Below are 22,099 nucleotides of genomic sequence, written 5' to 3'. Positions count from 1 at the left end.
TATTATATGTAGGAAGATCCAGGTTTTTGTACATATTTAGGTACAAGTCCCAGAGTAGATTTCATAAAGGTCTTTTTAACAATCCTGAAAAACTGTAGTGTTTATGATCGATGGAGTGAACACAAAAGGGTTTGGATATTAGTGGAGAATCGGTTAATCATGTTTTATTTGTCATAAAATGAACATTTCGTTCCAGAATCAATTTGGAGTGGACCAAATGTCTTTTGAATCAGCCAATTTGTCTATTCCTCAGTTCATATCAGGCACCTGGAAGTAAAGTGATGAAAATGCATAAATATAGTTTTGAGAAAAATGCAGTGAAAGCTTTTTAACCTTGAAATAACCCAAACTCAGGTTCAAATTAAACTATTTGCATGGGGTTGGTGTGTCTGAAATGGGAATTTAATATGCAATGTGGAATTTGGGTACTTTTTGTCTTAACTTTTATCTGTAAAATGTAAAACATTTAACCTGACCAGATATACCCAAATGTAGTACATTATATAATATTGATTATTGTATAATGATGAAGTTTTATTTCATGGATTTAAATTCCCAACATTCCCAAACACAAAATAAAATGTAGATGCACACTTACAATAGCATAACACTAGAGTTAGTACTGTACAGTCATCCCTGCCCAACCACAGTTTTAAGGAATCCACTATTTATATATTGTCACTAGTTTTTCTTACGAAGGTGCAAAGTTTTCAATATCCATTGGTTTCCACCATGTAGCTGTGTGGAGAGGTCAGGGGGATATGTGGTGCAGAGCACCATTGCTAAGGGCAGGCAGCTTTCTAGCTGAGCTGCATTGCTAAGACAAGTGTTGAGAGCAGGCAGTCATTATCAGTGGAGATTGTAATACAGTGTGTACAATAACTTGTATCATTTTTGCTATTTTTATGTTTTCGTTATTGATATTTATGTCTCTGGGGTCTGGTAATCTAACACCTTATTTCCCAAACCTTTCCAACCATAGTTTTGCCAACCACGAGGTTTTCAGGAACGAAACCCCCGTGGTTGGAGTGGGAAGACTATATACTCGGGTACTGAGGTCAGGGTGGCTGCTGATTGACCGCATACAGTCACATGACCATAGGCAGGCTGGGGCTCTGAATGGAGCATGTGGCTTTGTCTCTTTACTCCCAGTGTTTTGCCTGGATTTAAACTTCAGCTGCATGCATTCATACGTTTATAAACAAAGCGCATTTCAGGTGGAAAAGTGACAAAGCAGGACAGGGAGATTCTGATATGACCAAAACAAAACAGAATTTGGAGGTGGGTCACTTTATTTCTGGATGCCTCATACTGTAAATATGATGTACCTTCTCACTGCTCTTCCATTGTGTATATGATTATCCTACTATTTCTCACAAACTTTAGTTTATATAGATTACTTATTTATTGACAGTTAAAAAAATTACATGCAGAGAGTGATTGTGGGAGGGACAGTTTGGATATTGTACATTTGAGGTGAAGGGAAACAATTGTAGGAACAAGATTGTGCTTTTGTGAGTTAAACTGAAATAGGTGTAGGAATAAGATGCGAGGGACTACAGTACAGTATTTCTGAAAAAGGTGAAAAATACTATTTAGTGGCCATATACATTTGTGTGCATGTGTGTAATATATTAACATATTGATGTTAGTTTAATTGGAATTTTGTTATTGAAGATCTGTAATTAGTGAAAATTATTTGAAGTATGAGTAACATTGCCAGAATTAGGATTTACTCTGCCAAATTGTGTGCATATTGTGATTGTTTATACAGTACAGTATACATGTACTCTCGATTTAATGGAAACCGATATAATGAATTCTTGATTTAACGGAAGGATTTTTTCCATTATTTTTTGCTCGATTTGGTGATCTAATTTTCTAAATCAAGATAAATTTCGTTAATACACAGACACCTCAGACACATGATACATGATACAGTAAAACCTACTTCAGCCTTAGGCGAATGTACTAAATGTATAAAAATTATAAATAATTATATTAAAAACACCATGTAAGAATCACACCCCATTTTAGCAGGGGTTAGCGTATTGAGGAAACTGTTACCAGTAACATATAAAACCTTAGGCCAGTTATTATTCATTAATTAATACCCCAACATGGCACACACACACATCATCTAGAGTTTAAGTCTTTTGTGTGAGAGACACACTGAGTTAGAGGCAGGGGGCAAGGAGGGAGGGAGGGAGGCTGGCTGGTGTATGTTTTATCATTGATAATATAAAATATTAAACACTCGAAAAAATATTTTACATAATTTTACATAATAGTACACGACAAGCCGAATAATAAGGCAATTTTTTCACCCAGACACTCGAGAGAGAGAATCGAAAGTCAAGTCAGTGACATTTTGAGAAAAAATTAAGCCTAAAACCAACTTCACCCTCAAACTCCTTATTGCCTTCTGGCTGGGAGGGAGGTGAGGTGTTGGCAGTCAGGCAGGTAGAGTATCAAGTTTGTAGCTATGAGGAATACAGTATATTTGTACAATACAGTAAGTTTTTTGCTTATAAATTTCACTGACTTGACTTAGCAGTACAGGTAGTTCTGCTATAACGCGATAATTGTGTTCTTGTAAAATATAGTGTTATAGAAAATCGCGTAATAGAAATAACAGGGCTTATGGAGAAAATAGGGTTAGGTGCAGATACTCGAAATCGAAAAAATTTAGTAGTTAGCCTAACACAAAGGATAGCACAGTCTAAATAAATGTTACATTCATATCTAATAATGAAATCATACAGTAAATGTTACACTTTACTTGATGGGGGAGAAGGGTGATTTTGAGGTTGATAAAATCGAGCTTCTCTTCAAGTGTTATATCCTTTCTTTTACGATCATCACCGGGAATTCTATCACCAGAACGCTTCTTGTTGATATTCTTCTTTACTATATTCACATTATTTAAATTTTTTTTTTTTCTAATTTATTGTTTTTTTATTACAAATATTAATGATATTCTTTATTTCAGGGGTTTAGATGCATATTTATGCACTTTTTTACAATTTTTACAATTTTATATTATATTTTTCAGTGTTAAGTGGTTGTATTTGGGGGCCTGGAACGGATTAATCCTATAACGAATGAATGCTATAACGAACAAGGTTCTAGAACCAATTAGATTCGTTATAGCATACCCCACTGTACCACAAAATTGGAGAAATAGTAAACAAAAATCGCGTTATAGCAAACAAGCGTTCGCGTTATACAAATATCGTTCCTAATTCATAAATCGCGTTAGAGCAAATTCGCGTTATCAAAACACGCGTTATAGCAGAACTCACTTATAACTTGCATTGCTAGAATTCTTGTAAGATAGCAATTAATTTGTGTATGAACATCCCATAGTTTGCACTAGAGGTAAAAATTATATTTCTTTACCGTAGTACATTTGAGTACAGTAAAAAATTATGGCTTTTTAGGAATTAAATGTAGTACATTTGAGTACATGTGATAATTTTAATGATTTTTCCACAACATTGTGGATCTACATGAGAAAGAGAGAGAGATCGCGTACAGGACATGTGTAAGCCTACCAAGCTTGTCATGTATTTTTGATGTCAAATTGTATAAAAAAAAAATTCTATACTGGTAGTGTTTAATATTTTATACTGTCATTGATAAAACTACACCAGCCAGCCTCCCTCCCTGCTCAAACCCTTCCCCCCTCCCTCCCTCCAATCCCCTTCCCTGCCCCCTGCCTCCCCCTTCCCCCTAACTCAGTGTCTCACACACAAAAAACTTTAAACTCTAGATGTTATGTGTGTGGTGTTGGGGTATTAATTAATGAATAATAACTGGCCTAAGGTTAAAAATGCTTGGAAAGCATTTGAGATGGATGTAAGGTAGATGATTAGTGGGTCTCATATTTTTGACCTGACCTGACCTGTTGTTGTCACCCATTTTTTATAAGCTCTTCTTTCATTTGCAGTGGAGGTGGTGTGTGGATTAGTACATCCCATGCTATTGACCTGACCTGATGTTATGTAAGGTCACTCGTATATAAGCCTCTCTCAGTCCCTGTAAATTCAGTTGCCTCTGAAAATGTCTTGAATAAAGATGAAAGTGGTCACACAGTGGCAGCAGGACACAAACTGAGCGATGCGCCAAACGATGTGTGGCACGTTTGGTGCATAATTTAACAAAATCATGCTCGATTTAGTGAAATAGTTCGGTAAATCTAGTGAAAATAATGGAAATTCGATTTAGCAGAAATTTTGATTTAACAGAAAGGGGTTGCTCGAATTCGTTCATTAAATCGAGATAATACTGTACATAGAATTAATGCATTAGCTTTTCTGTGGGCAGGGACTTCCCTCAGCTGAATAAAATCATCTGGTGTTAGCCAGAATATAATACCTAAGGGATACTTTGCCCTCTAAATGGTTAAAAGGCTGCTCAGTTAAATGCGAGTTGGCATTGAAAATCAATTCATATGGCTTGACAGATCCATTGGACTACAAACTTGGTGATTATGAATTTAATCACATTATGAATTCAGAATATGGTTTTGAAAAAATAGTTTGACAAATTTTTAAGTATACTGTAGTACCGGGTATTAATTTTTATTTCTGCATCTTTTAACAAAGCAGCATATGATATTGTTCCCCCCAGGTTCAAAGTATGCATGGTGATAGAGATCAGCATGACCGAGAGCAGGCACTGAACGACTTAAAAACTGGAAAAATCAGAGTCCTCATTGCTACTGATGTTGCTGCACGAGGAATTGACATCACAGATGTGACGTAAGTACATTACTGTGGAGTCTCGATAATACGCATATTACAGATGATTGTTCTTAAATTTTGGGGTACCTCTATTACTTCCTCTGTTTTAAATTATGCTGTCAAACATTCGCAATTTGTGGCCGAGCACCAGCTGCCACGTTGTTTATTTACATAAAAGGCAAAAAATTGAGAAAATTAATTTTATTGATTTAATTTCACTGAGAAATAAAGAAAATATAATATAAAACTATACAATAAGAAAAATGAAAAGTAGAAAGTGAATAATTTGTTGGAGGCAGAGAGGTTGGGTGGTGAACTGAGTGTTCCCCCTTATTCCTGAATCAAGTGATCCCCTTCAATGTCATTAATAACAAATTATTCTAGTATCGTAGTTAAGGAAATGTGCTCAGAGATGGAGCTTTATTTCTGACGTTTCATCACAAGACCTTTTCAAAATCTTGTGATGAAACGTCTGGAATAAAGCTCCATCTCTGAATCATGCTTTCTTTACTACCACACTATCATCTGCCCATTGTGTACAGTGTTCACAACATTTTGCAATATTCCCATAAATCCTTTATTATTTAGGCTCATTTGGGTTAATAAAACATTATCTTAAAGTAATAAATTTTCACGCAAAAAAATTCCAAACTCGACCCCAGATGAGTTATTGTGTGGTATTAAATTCCCGGTTCTTTGTTGATATAAAGCGGTCAAAACCAGCCCTGGATGTGGGCGTATTGGTGTAATGCATAACTACTTTTTGTACAATATCTGTGTTACTGTATTTTTATTTTCTTTGTGTACTTTATTATGTACAGTGTTTAGTGTTTATTAAAGCAGTTTTGAAACAGTTTACAGGGTATAGGTATTTTTTGGCCTCGGTTACCAACTAATTACAGTATTTCTATTGAAGTCATTTAAACTATAATTTGCGATATAATTTACCATGTCTTCTGATAACTAACCCACAAATAATCAAAACTCCACTGTATTTATTATTATTATTTACTCTTTAATGTTAATATTTATTATTTTATTATTTATTATTATTATTTTTTTATTATTGCTGTTATTTATTATTATTATTATTATTACTTATTATAATATTATTATTATTTGATTGCACATTTCGCCTCTTATCTTGAGCAGCCAAAATCTAGAGCAAATACACTCACACATTTATCCATTTATTTGTAGTCATTTATTTTTACTGTTGTATTTGATGTTCTGCTATACTACTCCTCTTCTACAACAAGAGGCCAAATATCTATATGATATTCCCATTTCTTCACACAAGCCAACATTATTCTTCAGTCCCAAATCCTTCCCCAAAATCTGACGCCATGCACGTTGCACATGCACACGTGCATATTTTCTTGGATGTGCTTTTCCTTTATTCACCTTCCGCTTGTCATGCATAGACTATATTGTTGTTATTCTTTCACTCTCCATTCTGCCCCGGTTAGGGTGCTGCTGGCAATACCCCACATCCAGGGGTTAATGGAGAAAATTCAACTTTTCCAAAAGTCAAAAGTAATTTTTAACCTTTTAAAATGATAAAACAATAAAAAGTAAGTACGAAAATCTATATATTGACCCTCTAGAGACTTCCCTGGCCGTGCAGAGAGAGGGAGGAGAGGGGAGATAAGGAGACAGTGTTGGTTTGACAGCTGATACTCATGGTCCTTACGCACTTAGCAGCTATTTTTAGCTTGCCTTTGTGTCCGAGGTGGCCAATAATACTTATATTCACTGATCTTAATAATTACTTCCTATAAATAATTCATATAGAATATTTATTTGCATTATTTTCATAAAAAGTGCTTGGCAACACTCACCAGTCGGTTGCCAGTCTGCCTGTTTGGTAGAGCAAGTAATGCCTAAAATAATAATAATTCCACAAATAAACACATTTTTAACATAATCACAGCATTATTCTTCAGTAATTATACACTACAATACAACTACAGTGGGGTATGCTATAACGAATCTAATTGGTTCTAGAACCTTGTTCGTTATAGCATTCGTTCGTTATAGGATTAATCCGTTCCAGGCCCCCAAATACAACCACTTAACACTGAAAAATATAATATAAAATTGTAAAAATTGTAAAAAAGTGCATAAATATGCATCTAAACCCCTGAAATAAAGAATATCATTAATACTTGTAATAAAAAAACAATAAATTAGTAAAAAAAAAAAAAAAAAAAATTTTTTAAATGATGTTCGTTGTAGGAGTTTCGTTCGTTATAGCATTCTCAATTTTATTGGTAAAACCGTTCGTTATGGGAATATTAGTAGTAGGATCCATTCGTTATAGCATACCTCACTGTACATTACTTTTAGCAATATTACTTTGATACAACATGATAAAATGGACAAACAATGAAAATGAAACAAACAAAAGTAGGTAATTATGTTCAGAAAGCTTCCCTGTGGCCGAGCATGTTGTGTGACAGGCAAATAGTCACACTGGAACCTGATAACCTGCGCTGGGCATTTAAACAGTGGCGGGAATAGGCGGATGTTCTGGAACGTCACCCGGGGCCTAAGGGTTAAAATTTCAATTGTGATTCCTTCCACTCTTAGTACCTTGCCCCCTTTTTTTTTATTTTAGCTTTCAGCCAGTCTCACTTCCTCATTACTATTTCCTCTTTTGCTCAGTGATTGATATGCCCATTGTCAAACATGTATGATGCATGTTCTACTCCTAGTTGTACTATCATTTTTTTTTAGGTTGCAGATTATCTTTGTTTGCTTTAGGGAGTTGCTACTCTGCTTCCAACTAAGAGGGCACTTGGAAGTGGTACATATACAGTAAAATCTCGATGATACAAGTAGAAACGTTTCTTGGAGTCTGCTCGTATAGCGAAAACTCGTATAATGGAGGGAATAATACATGGGTTAAATAGGGATGCGTTCCCGAGCACTGAGTATAACGATGACAGTAAATAAATGCTATTCGGTACAAGTGGACAAACTGGAGTAGCAGATTCAAACACTGTAAAAGGGAGAGGGTGGCTGAGGAGAGGACGGTAGGGATGTAGGGGAGGGGTGCGTGGCCTGGTTGAGTCGCTCACAAACTTGTCTCTGCGCATCTGGGTGGGGGAAGGGCGGTAGGGTAGGGGTGTGTTGCCGGCTGAGTGGCTCACAAACACGTCTCTATGCAGGCTACTGGGCCAAGCTGTGAGGTGTTATGGTTGTTTTTCAACTTGTATTTTTGGGTAGATATACGTAACCTCAAATGTACTAAGTTAATTACTAAAATTTCTATGTCTAGTGCAAACTATGGGTTGTTTGTACTCAAATTAATCACTGTCTTACAAGAATTCCAGTAATGTAAGTTATATTCTGCCAAGTAAATTCAGTGACATTTTATAAGCAAAAAACTTAAACTCCCTCTGTATGACATAAATACGCACTAGGTAATAATCGCCGCCTGGCTATCAACACCTCACCCATCCTCCCAGCCAGGGTAAAGGTAGTTTTAGGCTTAAAGTTTTTATCTTATAAAACGTTGCTGACTAAACTTACATTGTTGGAATCCTTGCAAGATAGCAAATAATTTGAGCATAAACCACATAGTTTACACAAGAGATAAAAATTTTAGTCCTTTAGTCTAGTACATTTGAGTACAAAGTGAGTACAGTAATATGTTGCTGAAAATTATGGCTTTTTCACAGGAAAAAGTCTGTAGCATAACTAACCGCATTGGTCACTGTACTAGCTTCTTGTATCATTCCTTAACCTCGTATCATCAAATTCTCGTATAAAGAATACTCGTTTAACGAGATCCCCCTGTAATGCATAATACCCACTCTATAAAAATATGTTGGTGATATAAAGGGCTTGCAACTGTAAATCTTGCTTCAAATTTGTCTGATGGCAACTGAGACACCATATACTATTTGGTAATCATAGCTTACCCACACAAGTGTGGAAAATGGCTGCAAAAATGGGTCATGATGATGTTTAGACACCAATCAGTCCACCACATTTTATACAAATTATTTCTGCCTGTAAGATTACGCACCCTTGTGAAATAGTTTTTTATATCTAATTTTGTTGGTTGAAGAAATTTATTAGAGTAACTTGCAGATGTTAGAAATTGTAATACATGAGATGAGTAGGTAGGTAGTGGAACCCATTCTCAGCATATGCATTATGTAAGATGAACCATTTTATCTGAAACTCGTCATGTTTTCCTACATCAAAATATATTGCCAAAATGTGATTTTTTTTACTAATGGTGATCCATTTTGTTAACTGTGCATGTTTTATGGTATTCTATAGAAATATTTTGAACTATGACTGTCCAAGAGACATGGAGGAATATGTCCATCGTGTTGGACGCACAGGCCGTGCTGGACGTAAAGGTAAAGCCTTTACGCTGGTCACACGAGAAGACTGGAGAATTGCTGGCAAACTAGTGGAGATTATGGAGAAATCCAACCAGGTAATAACTGATCCTTTTATTTCTGTATCATGTATTCACAGTCTGGTTTTGTTCAACATCCCATTCTTATTTTACCCAACAGCTACCATCAGGTAGTCACGGCTAACCCATGCAAGCCTGAAATATGGGTATAAACGTTGATAATAATTGTTTTTTAAATAAAATATTCTGGAGGGAATACATGTGTGTGTGTACTTTATGTAGCCTCTGGTACAGTTGTACAGTATTGTACTTGTCCAAGACAAACAAAACACATGGGTTAGCAATGGTTTTTATATTTGCCATAATTTATGACATATAAGAACCTCCCCCTTTCATTTTAGCTGGGAATATTTAAGAAAAAACATTTGTATTTTCGTCCTGTAGCCATAGTTTTTTCTAAAATAATAGTGATATATCCATTAGCCGGAACAATTGGTGCATAGCACTTCCAGGAATGAGAGATTTCTGGGTAACGAAACAACTCTCTCAAAGCCGGAAAAAATCCCTCATCTGCGGAATTTTCTTGGTAACGGAAAAATTTCTCGGAAGGTCTACAAATTGCCTTTTACATCATCTCTCAAACCCGGAAAGTACAGTAATATCCCCGTTAACCGGAATGTCTCTAACCCGGAACTCTCCGATAGCTGGAATTAAAATTTTCCGAGGGGTACATTTTCCGGAAAATTCTGAGAAAGTTTTCCCAATACCCGGGAAATACCAGGGATGATGGGAGTGTTTTCCGGGTATGAAAGATGAAATTGGACCTGGAAAAATATCCCCTATCCCTGGAATTTTCTGGGCACCGGAAAAATAACTTGCAAACAGACAACCTAAAGTAACCTAACCCTATGGTTTTGTTAAGTGAGAGGTTAGGCTAGGTTAGGATGGCTCGTGTAGATTGATACATAGTTAAGTGGTCCTGTTCTTTTTTTTTTTACTTTGGTTAGTCTACACGAGCCATCCTAACCTAACCATAAGGTTAGGTTACTTTAGGTTGTCTGTTTCTAAGTTATTTCGCAAAATTACCAATATGCGTGCTGGGAATTTTGGAAAATAACCGATTTTGCTAAAAGAACGTAACATATACAGGTATACAGTAAAGCCTTGAATAACGACGTTAATGTGTCCTCCAATATTGCAGTGTAAGGTGATTCATCGTATCGCGAATCATTGATTACCATTAAAATAAAGCATTAATAATGAGATGCTTTCCCAAGTGTGACCTTTTCATATCTTTTGTGTGGCTTTTTGCCTTCTTTTCCCCCCAAAACAATACAATTAATGAAAATTGCAAACTATATCATTTAAATAATGTTTCTGAATGCACCTATACAATATAGTAAATGAATAATAATATGGTCACACGAGGAGATAGGACGCCATTGTTTTCATTTGTGTTTACAGTCGGGAGTCCGGGACGATAGTTCTATGCGAGAAAATGAAGAAAATAAGACCCTGGTTGTAGCTGTAGTAAAATTAGTGCAAAAAAATTAATATACTGTACTATATGTTTAAAGTAACATTATTTAATGTTAATAAATGGAACAATAGAAGTAGCTAACCACTAATGGCAAAGAAAAAAAAGAGATGGATTGGGAACGCCAACATATATGTGCGCGTTTAAGGGTACCGCGTCATTTATATTTTTAAGAATACAGTGGTCCCTCGGTTAACGAACGCCTCGGTTAACGAAATTAAGGTTAACGAACTGCCTCCCATAAGATTCTTAAATTCGGTTAACGAACAAAAATTCAGTTAACGAATTTCTTATGAACCGACTTCAACATGTTTTCGCTTGCACTGGCCGGTCAACCAGCTTTAGTATTAGTCCGCCAATACATTAATCGGTTCTAGGGTTTAAATTCCTTACTATTTTAGTAAATATCAAGAAGTTTATACTATTCAATACTTTTAAAAGTTTAATATTCAATTTTTTAGTCATTTTAACAATTATTGAACATAATTGAAGGTAAAGTGACTAGTTTAATGCGCGGCATCCAGCCTCTTAACACAGCAATCAGGCATTAGTCTCTCTCTGTTTTCACTGGAGGTAACATCTTGCTTGAGACTCTCTTCAACTAAATGCTTTTTTTCTGTGTTTCCAAGCAAATTATTGGTCATTTTGAAATATATTTTACATATTGACAATATATAATGCAGTGCAGTGTTGATTTAAAGAAAATAATCTTGAAATACACCAAGAGAAGTAAAATTTTTTGGGTGATATGGTGCCATGGGGTGACTTCTCTTCCACCCCAATGCCTTCTCTTCTTCCTTCTCCTCCACCCCCATTCTAATTCCCATCATCATCATCATCATCATCATCCAGGAGCCTTCTACATACACTCCTCAAAGTAAGTGAACTTTTCTACCATTTTTGTTGAATTTAGGCAATTTTCGGTGAGCTGGAACCAATTACCCAAAAACCCATTGAAACAATGGTTTCGGTTAACGAATTTTTCGGTTAACGAACAACCTGCTGGAACGGATTGTGTTCGTTAACCGAGGGACCACTGTATGTACAAAAGATTCACTATTGTTTTTTACTGACTATGTACAGTGACCCCTCGTTTAACGAACGCCTCGGTTAACGAAATTTCGGTTAACGAACGACCTTCTGGAACAGATTGAGTTCGTTAACCGAGGGGTCACTGTATTTGATTGAATTAATGTTTATATATGTGAAATGAACAATGCAATTCATTAATAATACGTAGAATATTAAAACACGCACGAGGAGACAAGACGGCATTGTTTTTGTGAGTGACAGTGGTTCTACATAAGAAACTGAAGAAAATTAGGCCTTGGTTGTAGCTGTAGTGAACTTAATTTAAAAAAAATTGAATTCCTGTATGTATGTTTTAAGTAATGTTAATAAATGGAACACTAGAAGTAGCTAACCACTAATGGTAAAGAAATAAAGCGAGACGATTGGGAACGCCAACGAATGAACAGTAAGTGCGTACATGTGAAAACATATCGTCATTTCTCTACACATGAATATGAAAGCAACACTTATTTACTGTTCATATATGTTTTAAATAATATTTACGAATGTAAAACAAAAATTCTACTCACCAATGGTGGTAAAGTCTAAAACATAAGGACAGCCAATGAATATTGTGCGAGTTTTTACTCAAATGACAAAGTCATCAGGTTCAACTCTGGCTGAAGCTGTAACTTTCCATAAAGCTGTTACTGAACCTGATGTTGAAGCTGCTTATGTAGAGGTCATTTGCATTTATTTAAATTTTAATGCTGTGTCATGTTAATGGATCCACTTCAGAAAATATGTTCATTGCCTGCTCCATATAATATCCACAGACCTCTCACCTTTTTCATGTCATTTTAACACATCTAGTTTCTCAGCTAAGCTTATACACTTTCTATTTGCTTTTGAAACAACACTACCATCACTTGCTCTCTTGCTCATGTTGAATAGGGATGCAAAAATGCTGGAAGAAACCTGAGAAAGTTTTTCACCAGTTCCTGTTCCAAATACGTGAAAATAAAGGGCCCGCCAAGCTCCGACTGTTGTTTACCACTCATTAGCAAGGCAGCTTCTTTGCGCCAGGCGCTCTTAATTTTTTTACAGTAATTTTTTTATTTATTTATTTATTTTTTATATAACATATCGGGATTTAGTTATTATTTATATGGAAATGTAATTTTATTGTATTTTTATTATTACATTTTGGTCGTAAATACGAATGAAGTACGGACGTAAATTGAATTTGGTCCTAAATTAACTAGGGTTTTAAATGTGAAAAGTTGTTGGTCGAACCGTTGTTATCGGAGACTTTACTGTACTGTATATCTTGGTAGCCATAGTACCATACCCTATTTATTCCATAAGGTAATAAATTCAGTATTTGTGAATTGACAATGATTTCCATGAACTTAACCCTCGCGAATAAGGTGGGATAAGTATATTATTTCATTTTGGTGCACGTTAGTTGAAGCTACAGGTTGCCTGGACTCCGGACTTCTTTACAGTATGTATATTTTGCACAGCCCAACTATGGTCGCCAACCCTCAGATATGAGGATGGTACTCTGTTTGATTGATTGATTTATTGGGATGTACTTTATCAGCTATTGATGTAACGGAATTCTCTCTCCATATAATCCGTGAGATGGGGATTTCACATCTAACGGGCTCTCAATATCACAGACTTTTCTTTCCATATACAGTAGTCCGTTGAATAGAGGTTTCACTATAGTATGTATTAATTGTCTTTCAGGAGATCCACCCTGAATTATACCGTATGAAGGAGCGCTGGGAGGAGGCTAAAGCTGCAAAAGAATTTCAAGGTCGAAGAGGTCGCTTTGGAAACAGAGGTGCAAGAAATGATAAATGGGGTGTGTGAATATAATACCCACAAGTAAAGGATTGTGTTTAAAGGAATTAATATTTGTTTTTTCCGATGTGTGGCAGTCATGTAAGGAACAACTTTAACTATATTTGAATTACTAAATCCTGTTTTGTAGCAACTAAGTGTTTTGTAAAAAAAAAAAAAAGGAATATGATTTACAAAAAATACTGAATTAAATAAGAGTATTTACACTGTTGGTTTTCGTTTCTACATAGTCTTAACTAAGTAGCTTCAGGATATTATATGTTTACTACATTTGTAATAAATTGGCAAGGCTTTTATTTCATTATTATTTCTCTATAGTACTACATAGTTTAGAGGTCCTTACTTACTCATTCCCTCAGTGTCAGACATTATACGTTTTTATACATAAAGTTGTTCGGGTTACTTCTATTTTTCATTCATTTAGGGCCAATTGTTAATGTGACTTTCTGTTAGCTAAAAACTTTGGGACCAAGAGGCTTCCTTGAAGTGTATAATTGTGAAAATTTCGAAAAAAATTTAAAACTCCTATTCATCTGTCAGAGGACATACATTTTCAATCTTACGTATAATAAATCAATAATAATAAAAGAAATGCCGGTAATTATCATAAGGTATAAAATATTTTTTACTCTTAATATTGGGTTCCTGAAAACCCATTGTTAAGTGAAATGATCGTTAAATGGGGGATAACGAGGAATAAAATCCTAAACAAGGGATAATGAGGAATAATATCTGTTGAGATGGCATGTAATTGTGTATCTGACTCACCACCCAGTATTACTCGGCGGGTTAGGCTGAACTGTGATGTATGTTATTGTTCAACTCTTAATTTCAGGTAAATGTTTTTTTTATACTGTTATGTACACATACAATCCTTCATACAGAATGTGCAAAATAAAATCATTATCATAAGGTCAAAAACATAAAGGGAATAAAAATTTTTTAAGTTTGTAGGAGTTAGCACACAGCTGGGGAGGGGGGAGAAGTGTGGAGATCTCTCAGCTGCTCACTGTGTTGTGTCCTGTGGGGAGTGAAATGGTTGTCAAATGGCAATGCAGTATTTTTTATTTTATTTTATTTATTATTTTGATTTATTTATTCCTCACATTTACTGGTACAGGGGGTCCTCGTTATAAGAGTACTGTATTTACTATCCGTGGTTTTTCAGTTACGTGGTCAACTTTTTGTGACTTAAAAAGTCCCTGCATTTAAGAGGATTCCTCTCAAAAACTCTGAAAACTCCAGATAAAATCTAAGGTATTTTAGCTGAAGCATTTGAAATTTCATCCTCTTCATGGCGTCATGCATGCACCTACGTGCCTCCGTGTCAGTTTCCCACTTTGTTTCATCCAGACCAGTGCTGTGTTGACCCCTGCCTTTGTTGTCTTTTCGTGCATGTTGTGGTGATTTATTTTAGAATTTTTGTAGCCATGAGTTCCCAACCCAAATAGGGTGGTGCAGAGCTCAAAAAGAAGCTTCCTAGTTACAGTATATGCGTAAAATTAAAAGTGTTAAGGAAAAAGAGGCATGAACGAGTGATTGACATCACTCGTGCCTTTCATATACCTGAAACAACCGTACTTTTGAAGATAAGCAAATAGAAATATTTTATTGTTAAAATTATTTATCTTTTAAACATTAAGTATAGTATATTGTCTCAGTAAACCATTGGAATGAGTGTGTGCCAGCAACGGTGGCTGCAGTTCACCGGGTCGCTGGCACAACCTACATTGCCTCAACATACCGACCCCAATGAACCTTGGGGACATTAAATTACTTATAAATTTAAATAATTTATTAAAATAATGTGTTATCAAATGTTTAACAAATGTTTTTAAAGTAAATAATTGTTAGAAGATATCATAAAAATTTTTGAGTCATGTACAATGGCATGGTCCCAATTTAACTTATTTCCATTATTTCTTATTGGATTAATTCCTTGCTTTAAGTGCATTCATTATCAGTGACGTTTTTCTGTTCCCAATTAATCGCTGATAGCGAGGACCCCCCTACAATATACACAAGATAGAGTTCAGCAGTGACCTCGATTAATCAGATTTCAACGTACCACAATTCGGTGTTTTCATACTCTCTGAGGTGCTCGAGATGCTCTGAACTGCCAGCATCATTCCAGATGATTTGTGTGTTTATACATGCGGTTGAACGTCTGTGAGTTAGTGTTGTGCAGCACGTGTCTCACTGTCTCGGACTCTGTCTCAGTCTGAGTCCTGCCTTCATATGTATAGTATCAGTGTGCCGCACCTTGCTACCAACACTCATTTATGTGAACTTTTTTGTGTAGAGTACGTAGTGTCTTTAACGGAGATACTAGAGGGTTTTAAGAAATGAGTAAAAATTATGTTAGTATGTATTTTAGGAAATTAGTAAAATAAAAAATCTAAGTAAATCTTATAAAATTAACAAAACTTGTTCATTGAATACTGTAAAGTGGTCTAATCAGATTTGCTGTAGGCCTACCAAGAAATAAGACGCTGCATATATAAGCAGACTGAGGGGGGTGCATGGGGTTGGATTATTTATTGATTCAGTACAGTATTATATTTTCGAAGGGTCAGCCTTTTATGGTGTATGGTTCATTATGATTAATATAACATCTTAAATAATAGAGAAAAAAAAGTTACTGTATATGTAATTTGACTTAAAAATAAAAGAGGGACATAGCTGTACCAGGGGTAACTGCGATGCTGTTTGAACACCTACTTATATTATTTTTGCTTTCATTAATGCTGTTTATATGCTTTTGTTATTGATGTTTATGTACCTACAATTTTAAGTTTTAGTGTACAGTTAAAGCTACTTTTAGGGGTGAATCTAGTGACCTCCACAGGCAGTTGCATAGAGTTTACTGTACATTTTATGCCTGGTGCTCCAGATTCCAGAAAAAACATCTTAACCAGCAACCTCCAGGTCCTAAGCATGTTGGATAAATACTCCTGTAACTGTAGGATAAATAGTCCTGTAACTGTATAGTAATTGTATATACATTATGTGTACTGTGTGTGTTTAATGATTACCTATAGAAGGGTCACTTTTGGTTTATGGATACCCTCCAGGAACGGAACTCCTCTGCAACCAAGGAAGTGTCTTTGCCATGGGGGATATGTTTGTTTACATTGGGAGGATCCAATGTAAACAAACATATCCCCCATCATACTGTACTTCCCCCCCCCCCTCCCCACATTGCATAGTGCGAGGGGGGTATTAAAATTATACCTGCACTCGCACTGTTTATTTTACATTTATTATTTATATATCTATGATCATATTAACCAAATGAATGTAGTTTCCATGCAAAGAAATATTAGTAAAATGATTTATTATATGATTTCATATACATACTAAAATGTTCATAGCTGGGTTAGGGGTCAATATATAAGTGTGAAGATCATTAACATGCAGAGAGTAATGCTTTGTTTACTTACCTTGTGATTGATGTCAGGTTCTTGTAAAAAATAAATGGTCTTGTGGTCTCACTCAGGTAGAGCACCCTCAGACAGGTAAGTTCAGTACTGTATATTTATTTCTATTTCCTAGTTTCAGATTCTCATTGTGCAGTATTTTTTATTTTTATTATTTGTTGTTTTTTAAATCTTAAAAAATCTGTTGATTGGGGCAGACCTGTGTCATAAAGACCTGTGATATTCTCTCCAGGAATACAGTCACAGGTTCTTCCAAATTAAACTTTAAATGCCCACTCAATTTCAGGATCACAATAAACTGTGTAAATATATAAAATATAATAACGAGGAATTACAGTTCACAACTCAATATACAGTACTATACTGTACAGTCGGCCCTTAACATACGCGGGTTTAGCATACACGGATTTGCAATTACGCGGATTGCCCCGCCGGAGGAATATTCTGTACATTGAAGTACATTCAAATCGCGTGCCGTTCAACTAGCGCCCGGCACCGAACACGGGACACCGCCCGCTCCCGCAACCTCTCCAATACACACGCATAGCTTTCCATCACTCAGTCAGTCTCACTGTAACCACGCTTGTGTTGACATCAGCATTGTAGTTGCAAAAATATTACATTTCCGTGAATGTATTATATCAAGCACAGTATGAATAGAATATCACTAATATAAGAGTATTTTAACCAAAAACTACTAAAAAAACGAGTAACATATCTTGAACATCGGAAGGTTAGGTAAAGTCTTTTGTTTTCATGTAGTTTATCCTAATTTACATTGAAATGCATTACGTTTCAGCAAAACTACTATTTATTTCTGAGAATATGGAAATGTAATATTTTGCTGAAATGACGTACGTATTACAGTGGAAAGTGACGAAAGCAATGACTCCCTTTCTTTCGTTCAAAAGATGTTACAGTAATCGTTTTTTGAATAGTTTTCAGTTAAAAAACTGTTGTATTACAATAATATTCTATCCTAATTCACTTGTGATGCAACAGTTTTTTAACTGAAAACCATTCAAAAAGCGATTACGGTAACATCTTTTAAACGAAAGAAAGCGAAAGTCATTGTTTTCGTCACGATTTTATCCCACTTTCCACTGTAATACGTACGTCATTTCAGCAAAAATATTACATTTCCGTGAATGTAGTATATCAAGCACAGTATGAATAGAATATCATTGTAATATAACAGTATTTTAACCGAAAACTATTAAAAAAACGAGTAACATCTCTTGAACATTGGAAGGTTAGGTAAAGTCTTTTGTTTTCGTCATGTATTTTATCCTATTTTACATTGAAATACATCACGTTTCAGCAAAACTACTATTTATTTCTGAGAATATATTCATTCAGGCACAGTTTAGGTAAAATATACATGTGCTGTAACATTTTTTTAATTGAAAACGATTCGAAAAACACGTACCCTCTAGCCCTGTTCAAGGAGAAGACTGGGAGGAGCTGTTTGGTGCTTAAGACGATGACAAGGAAAATGATTTTGATGGATTTTAATGAAAATATTCAGAAAGACCCTGGCACTGTCAAGGAAAGTGGCTGCTGAAGGCTTCCAGGACATGGCAGAGGACGAGATTAGGGAGCTAATTGAAGAGCACGACACTGAGCTGACCGAGGAGGATCTACAGGAGTTAGTAGTCTCAGGCAAGGAAGAGGAAGCGAAAGGGAAAGAGGATGAGGAAGAGGAAGCGAAAGGGAAAGAGGATGAGGAAGAGCACCAAGAAATAACGTTGGAGATGACCAGGAATATTGAGGCACTGAAAAACCTGGCCTATAGTATGGACCCCTCCATGGTGCGTGTCCTGAAATTCATGCGAGGGATGGATGACGTTTTTGCTCCATACAAAAACATCATGGAAGAAATGAAAGAAAGAGACGACAACTCCCCATCACCATGTTCTTTGATCACCGAAGGAGAGATTTAACACCTGTTGGGATATGTGGTATGCCTCCTTACTGTTGGTGCAACCTAGATGCTGCATCCTCTTATACTTCGTGGCATATCTTATCAGCCATTTCTTTGACCATTCTTGTAGTTCCTGCTTAACACAATTACTCAAGGTACTGGATGTTTGGACTCAATTTCTGGAACAGAATGGCAATATAGACCTAAATTTTGCCAAGGCTTTCGACAGCAGACCTGTCACAAGTGGGGTACCACAGGGCAGTGTATTGGGCCCGCTGTTGTTTGTTTGTTTCATAAAAGACATGCCTGATGTTGTACACTCCTCCATACAAATGTTTGCTGATGACGCCAAGTTATTTTGGGAAATCAAGAACCAAGCGGACTGTGAAGAGCTGCAGACGGACCTCTGTGGGTTCCAAGAATAGTCGGAAAAATGACTGCTGAGATTCAATGTCACGAAGTGTAAGAGGATGCATCTGGGGTGTACCAACAGTAAGGAGGCGTATCATATGTCCCAACGGATGAAGAAACTGCACTATTTGAGACTGAATGTGAGAAGGACCTTGGTGTGTATGTTGACGATGAGCTGAAGTTCTCGGGCCATTGCGAGAAGAAGCTAAATCAGGCAAATTAATTATTGGGTCTTATAAGAAGGTCGTTCAGATATCTAGACGGTCCGTCCCTCGCAACGATTTTCAAGAATGAAGTGCTTCCCAATCTGGATTACTGTCACCCCGTCTGGTCCCCGAGATGTGCTAGGGACTGTCGGTTGGTTGAAAATGTTCAAAGGAGGGCCACCACACTGGTGCCTGCCCTTCGGCACCTCAGCTACCCTGAGAAGATTGGAGCGCCTGAACATGCCTAGTTTATACTATAGACGGGCAAGGGGTGACCTAATTGAGGTGTATAAGCATCTCAAGGGGCACTGCTCAGTCGCGTGTCCTTACTTGGAACTGGCGGACGCTCGCCCCACAAGGGGCCACAGCTCAAGATTGAAGAAGCCGCAAGTCCAGAAAACTGTGAGGGCAAACTTTTTCGGAGTGAGAGTTGTGAACTCTTGGAACAATCTACCAGAAAGTGTTGTGACGGCACCGAGTGTGAGCTCTTTCAAGACAAGACTTGACCAACAATGAAGCAGGTTCAGGTACATTCAGGAGCCGGTGCATGCCCAGTACTTGCCAACAGTGCGTAACAGAGACGTGACCGATCGCCCAAGCGGCTAATGAGCTGATTATTTGGTGAAGACGATAAAAGTAATATAGAGCCATAAATAGAAGTGCCTTTAAAGGAGAAAGAGTTCCTTAGTTTTTAAATGTTAGATTTGTATTTGATTATTTTTTTAACTTCACAGAGACGTGACCGATCGCCCAAGCGGCTTATGAGCCGATCAGCGGTAAAGAGGATAAAAGTAAAAAGTTAAGTACACTATGATGGGCCCACTAAAATATTTTGCACCTCAAGCTGTGGCGTAGCAGGAAATGAGAATAGTTTGGCCACTGACGTTCACCCTGCAGTTGGATGGCCGTTAGGATTTACTTAGTAAACGTTTAGGTAATAAAACTGTGCATTAACAAAAAATGTGAGCGTTTCAGCCTTAAGGTGCGGATCCAGGAATATCAAAAGAAGTTTTGGGTGGGGGAACATGGCGAGTACGGCATTTTGAAGCCATGTACACTTGATATTAGGAGATGCTGAGGTTAATAGTAATTACTTTTTACTAAACAAAACGTATGAGTACAATCCTGCATTTAAGAAAAAGTATCGCAATTTTCTGATGAAAAGGGGGTCCGGTCCCCCAGGAACCCCTTCTGGATTCGCCCCTGAGACTTTATCATTGAAGACAAGACAAATTATTATCAATACAAACTAGAACTTAGTGATGACACGTCTAAATGTATCTTTATCGATTATATTTAATTTTATTTATAACACACTTTCTACGAATAATGTTTACCATTTATATTTTTTCCCAATATGAAGTTAAATAATATGATACTAATATTCCTAAATGAAAAAAAATGGTATAAGGTTCGGGACACCGAGCATTGTTTACATCGATCAGCTGTCGGCCTGTCACTGTGTGCTGCTGCTTGATGTGTCGCCTACGATAGTGAGTTAAAGTACAAATAATCAAGAAACAATGACCAAAGAGTGAGTATTATAAACTTATTAAGAGTTAAAGTAAACAGTTTGTCATCGTCACCTTAATAACTTACAGTTTATCTGGAACCATTTATTTTCTACTTTTACTTTTATTCTCTTGCCACTGATTGACTCGTTAGCCTCTGGGTGGTCGGTCACGGGACTCATGTGCTGTTGGCAGGAACTGGACATGCACTGGCTCCTGAATGTATCTGTACTTGCGCCAGTGGGTTAATATTTAGACGTTGTCAACACCTACTTATATATTGAATTATATAGGGAGAAAGAGAAAAAACTAAAAATAATTTATTCTACAACGTTTCTGTTGTAAATACTGTATATATTTTTCGAGTTTTTCTAACAGATAAAATTACCCACAATATTAGTAGTTCAAAGTGGGCAGGGCTTTGAAGAACTGTATTATTGCTTCTAATTGCCCCACAACTTTTTTTTTTTTTTAATATACCTATCGTGTAGTTTAGACAGTTTTAAAACACGTTTCTTCAAGGACATTTCTGTCGGATGCAGAAGATTACCGTGATACTGATAGGTTAGGTTCTGAAGGCAAAACCTGGGGTCTGGGGTAAAGCCCCCACTGAGGCACACAGGTTTCTTTCTTTGATAAATAAGTGCAAAATGGTATTTGCTTCCAAAATACACCAGTTTCATCAACATTAAAAATCTGCTGTGCACTGTACCCACCTTCAATGATATCTTTCAGCTGCTCAGGAAATGTTTCAGCAGCATGGACATCTGTACTGGCAGACTCACCCTGAATTTTTATGTTATTAAAACCATATCACTTTGAAAGTGATGGAACCAACCATTTGACGCTCTGAAATCCTTCTCCTTGGCAGTTTCTTCCTCTCCCAAATCCTTCCGTAGGTCTTCATGCAACTTTAAAGCCTTCTCTTGTACGAGAGCTAAGCTGACCGGTGTATGCTGGTTGGTCACAAAAAGTTGACCATGTAACTTTTTCTTTTTTGTTATTGGGCACTCCCCTACATCCTTGTGTAAGGTGAAGCACAGAAGCGTTTACAGTGC

The 22,099-nt window shown here is 36.5% G+C and overlaps 2 protein-coding genes and 1 long non-coding RNA gene across 6 annotated transcripts in view; 2 read left to right on the top strand and 1 right to left on the bottom strand.

Moving 5' to 3' along the window:
* LOC121871033 (probable ATP-dependent RNA helicase DDX43) overlaps window positions 1–16,732 on the top strand; it is a 49,820-nt gene extending 33,088 nt beyond the window's left edge. Inside the window, exons 10-12 of one of the 3 annotated variants that reach the window (XM_042373095.1) lie at window positions 4,636–4,766; window positions 9,045–9,207; window positions 13,433–16,732. In XM_042373095.1, the coding sequence (XP_042229029.1) occupies window positions 4,636–4,766; window positions 9,045–9,207; window positions 13,433–13,558 (420 nt within the window). In that variant the 3' untranslated portion in view covers window positions 13,559–16,732. The remainder of the gene's footprint in view (window positions 1–4,635; window positions 4,767–9,044; window positions 9,208–13,432) is intronic. The other 2 variants (XM_042373096.1, XM_042373097.1) reach the window with 2 other exon arrangements.
* LOC121871035 lies at window positions 149–21,241 on the bottom strand. The gene is made up of 2 exons (XR_006089820.1): window positions 21,130–21,241; window positions 149–267 (listed from the first exon to the last, which is right to left on the bottom strand). It is a non-coding gene; the product is annotated as an uncharacterized LOC121871035 (long non-coding RNA).
* The window catches only part of LOC121871032 (oxysterol-binding protein-related protein 1-like), a 175,781-nt gene continuing 174,630 nt past the window's right edge, over window positions 20,949–22,099 (top strand). The window contains exon 1 of one of the 2 annotated variants that reach the window (XM_042373093.1): window positions 20,949–21,064. The gene's annotated coding sequence lies outside the window, so the exon portion shown is untranslated. Of the gene's footprint in view, window positions 21,065–21,210; window positions 21,282–22,099 lie in introns of those variants that run through there. The other variant, XM_042373094.1, reaches the window with a different exon arrangement.

The sequence above is a fragment of the Homarus americanus genome, unplaced genomic scaffold (assembly GCF_018991925.1).
Source record: "Homarus americanus isolate GMGI-L3 unplaced genomic scaffold, GMGI_Hamer_2.0 scaffold52512, whole genome shotgun sequence".
Taxonomy (NCBI): domain Eukaryota; kingdom Metazoa; phylum Arthropoda; class Malacostraca; order Decapoda; family Nephropidae; genus Homarus; species Homarus americanus.
The sequence above is the reverse complement of the archived record's forward strand: the minus strand, read 5'-3'. Positions and strand labels throughout refer to the sequence as shown.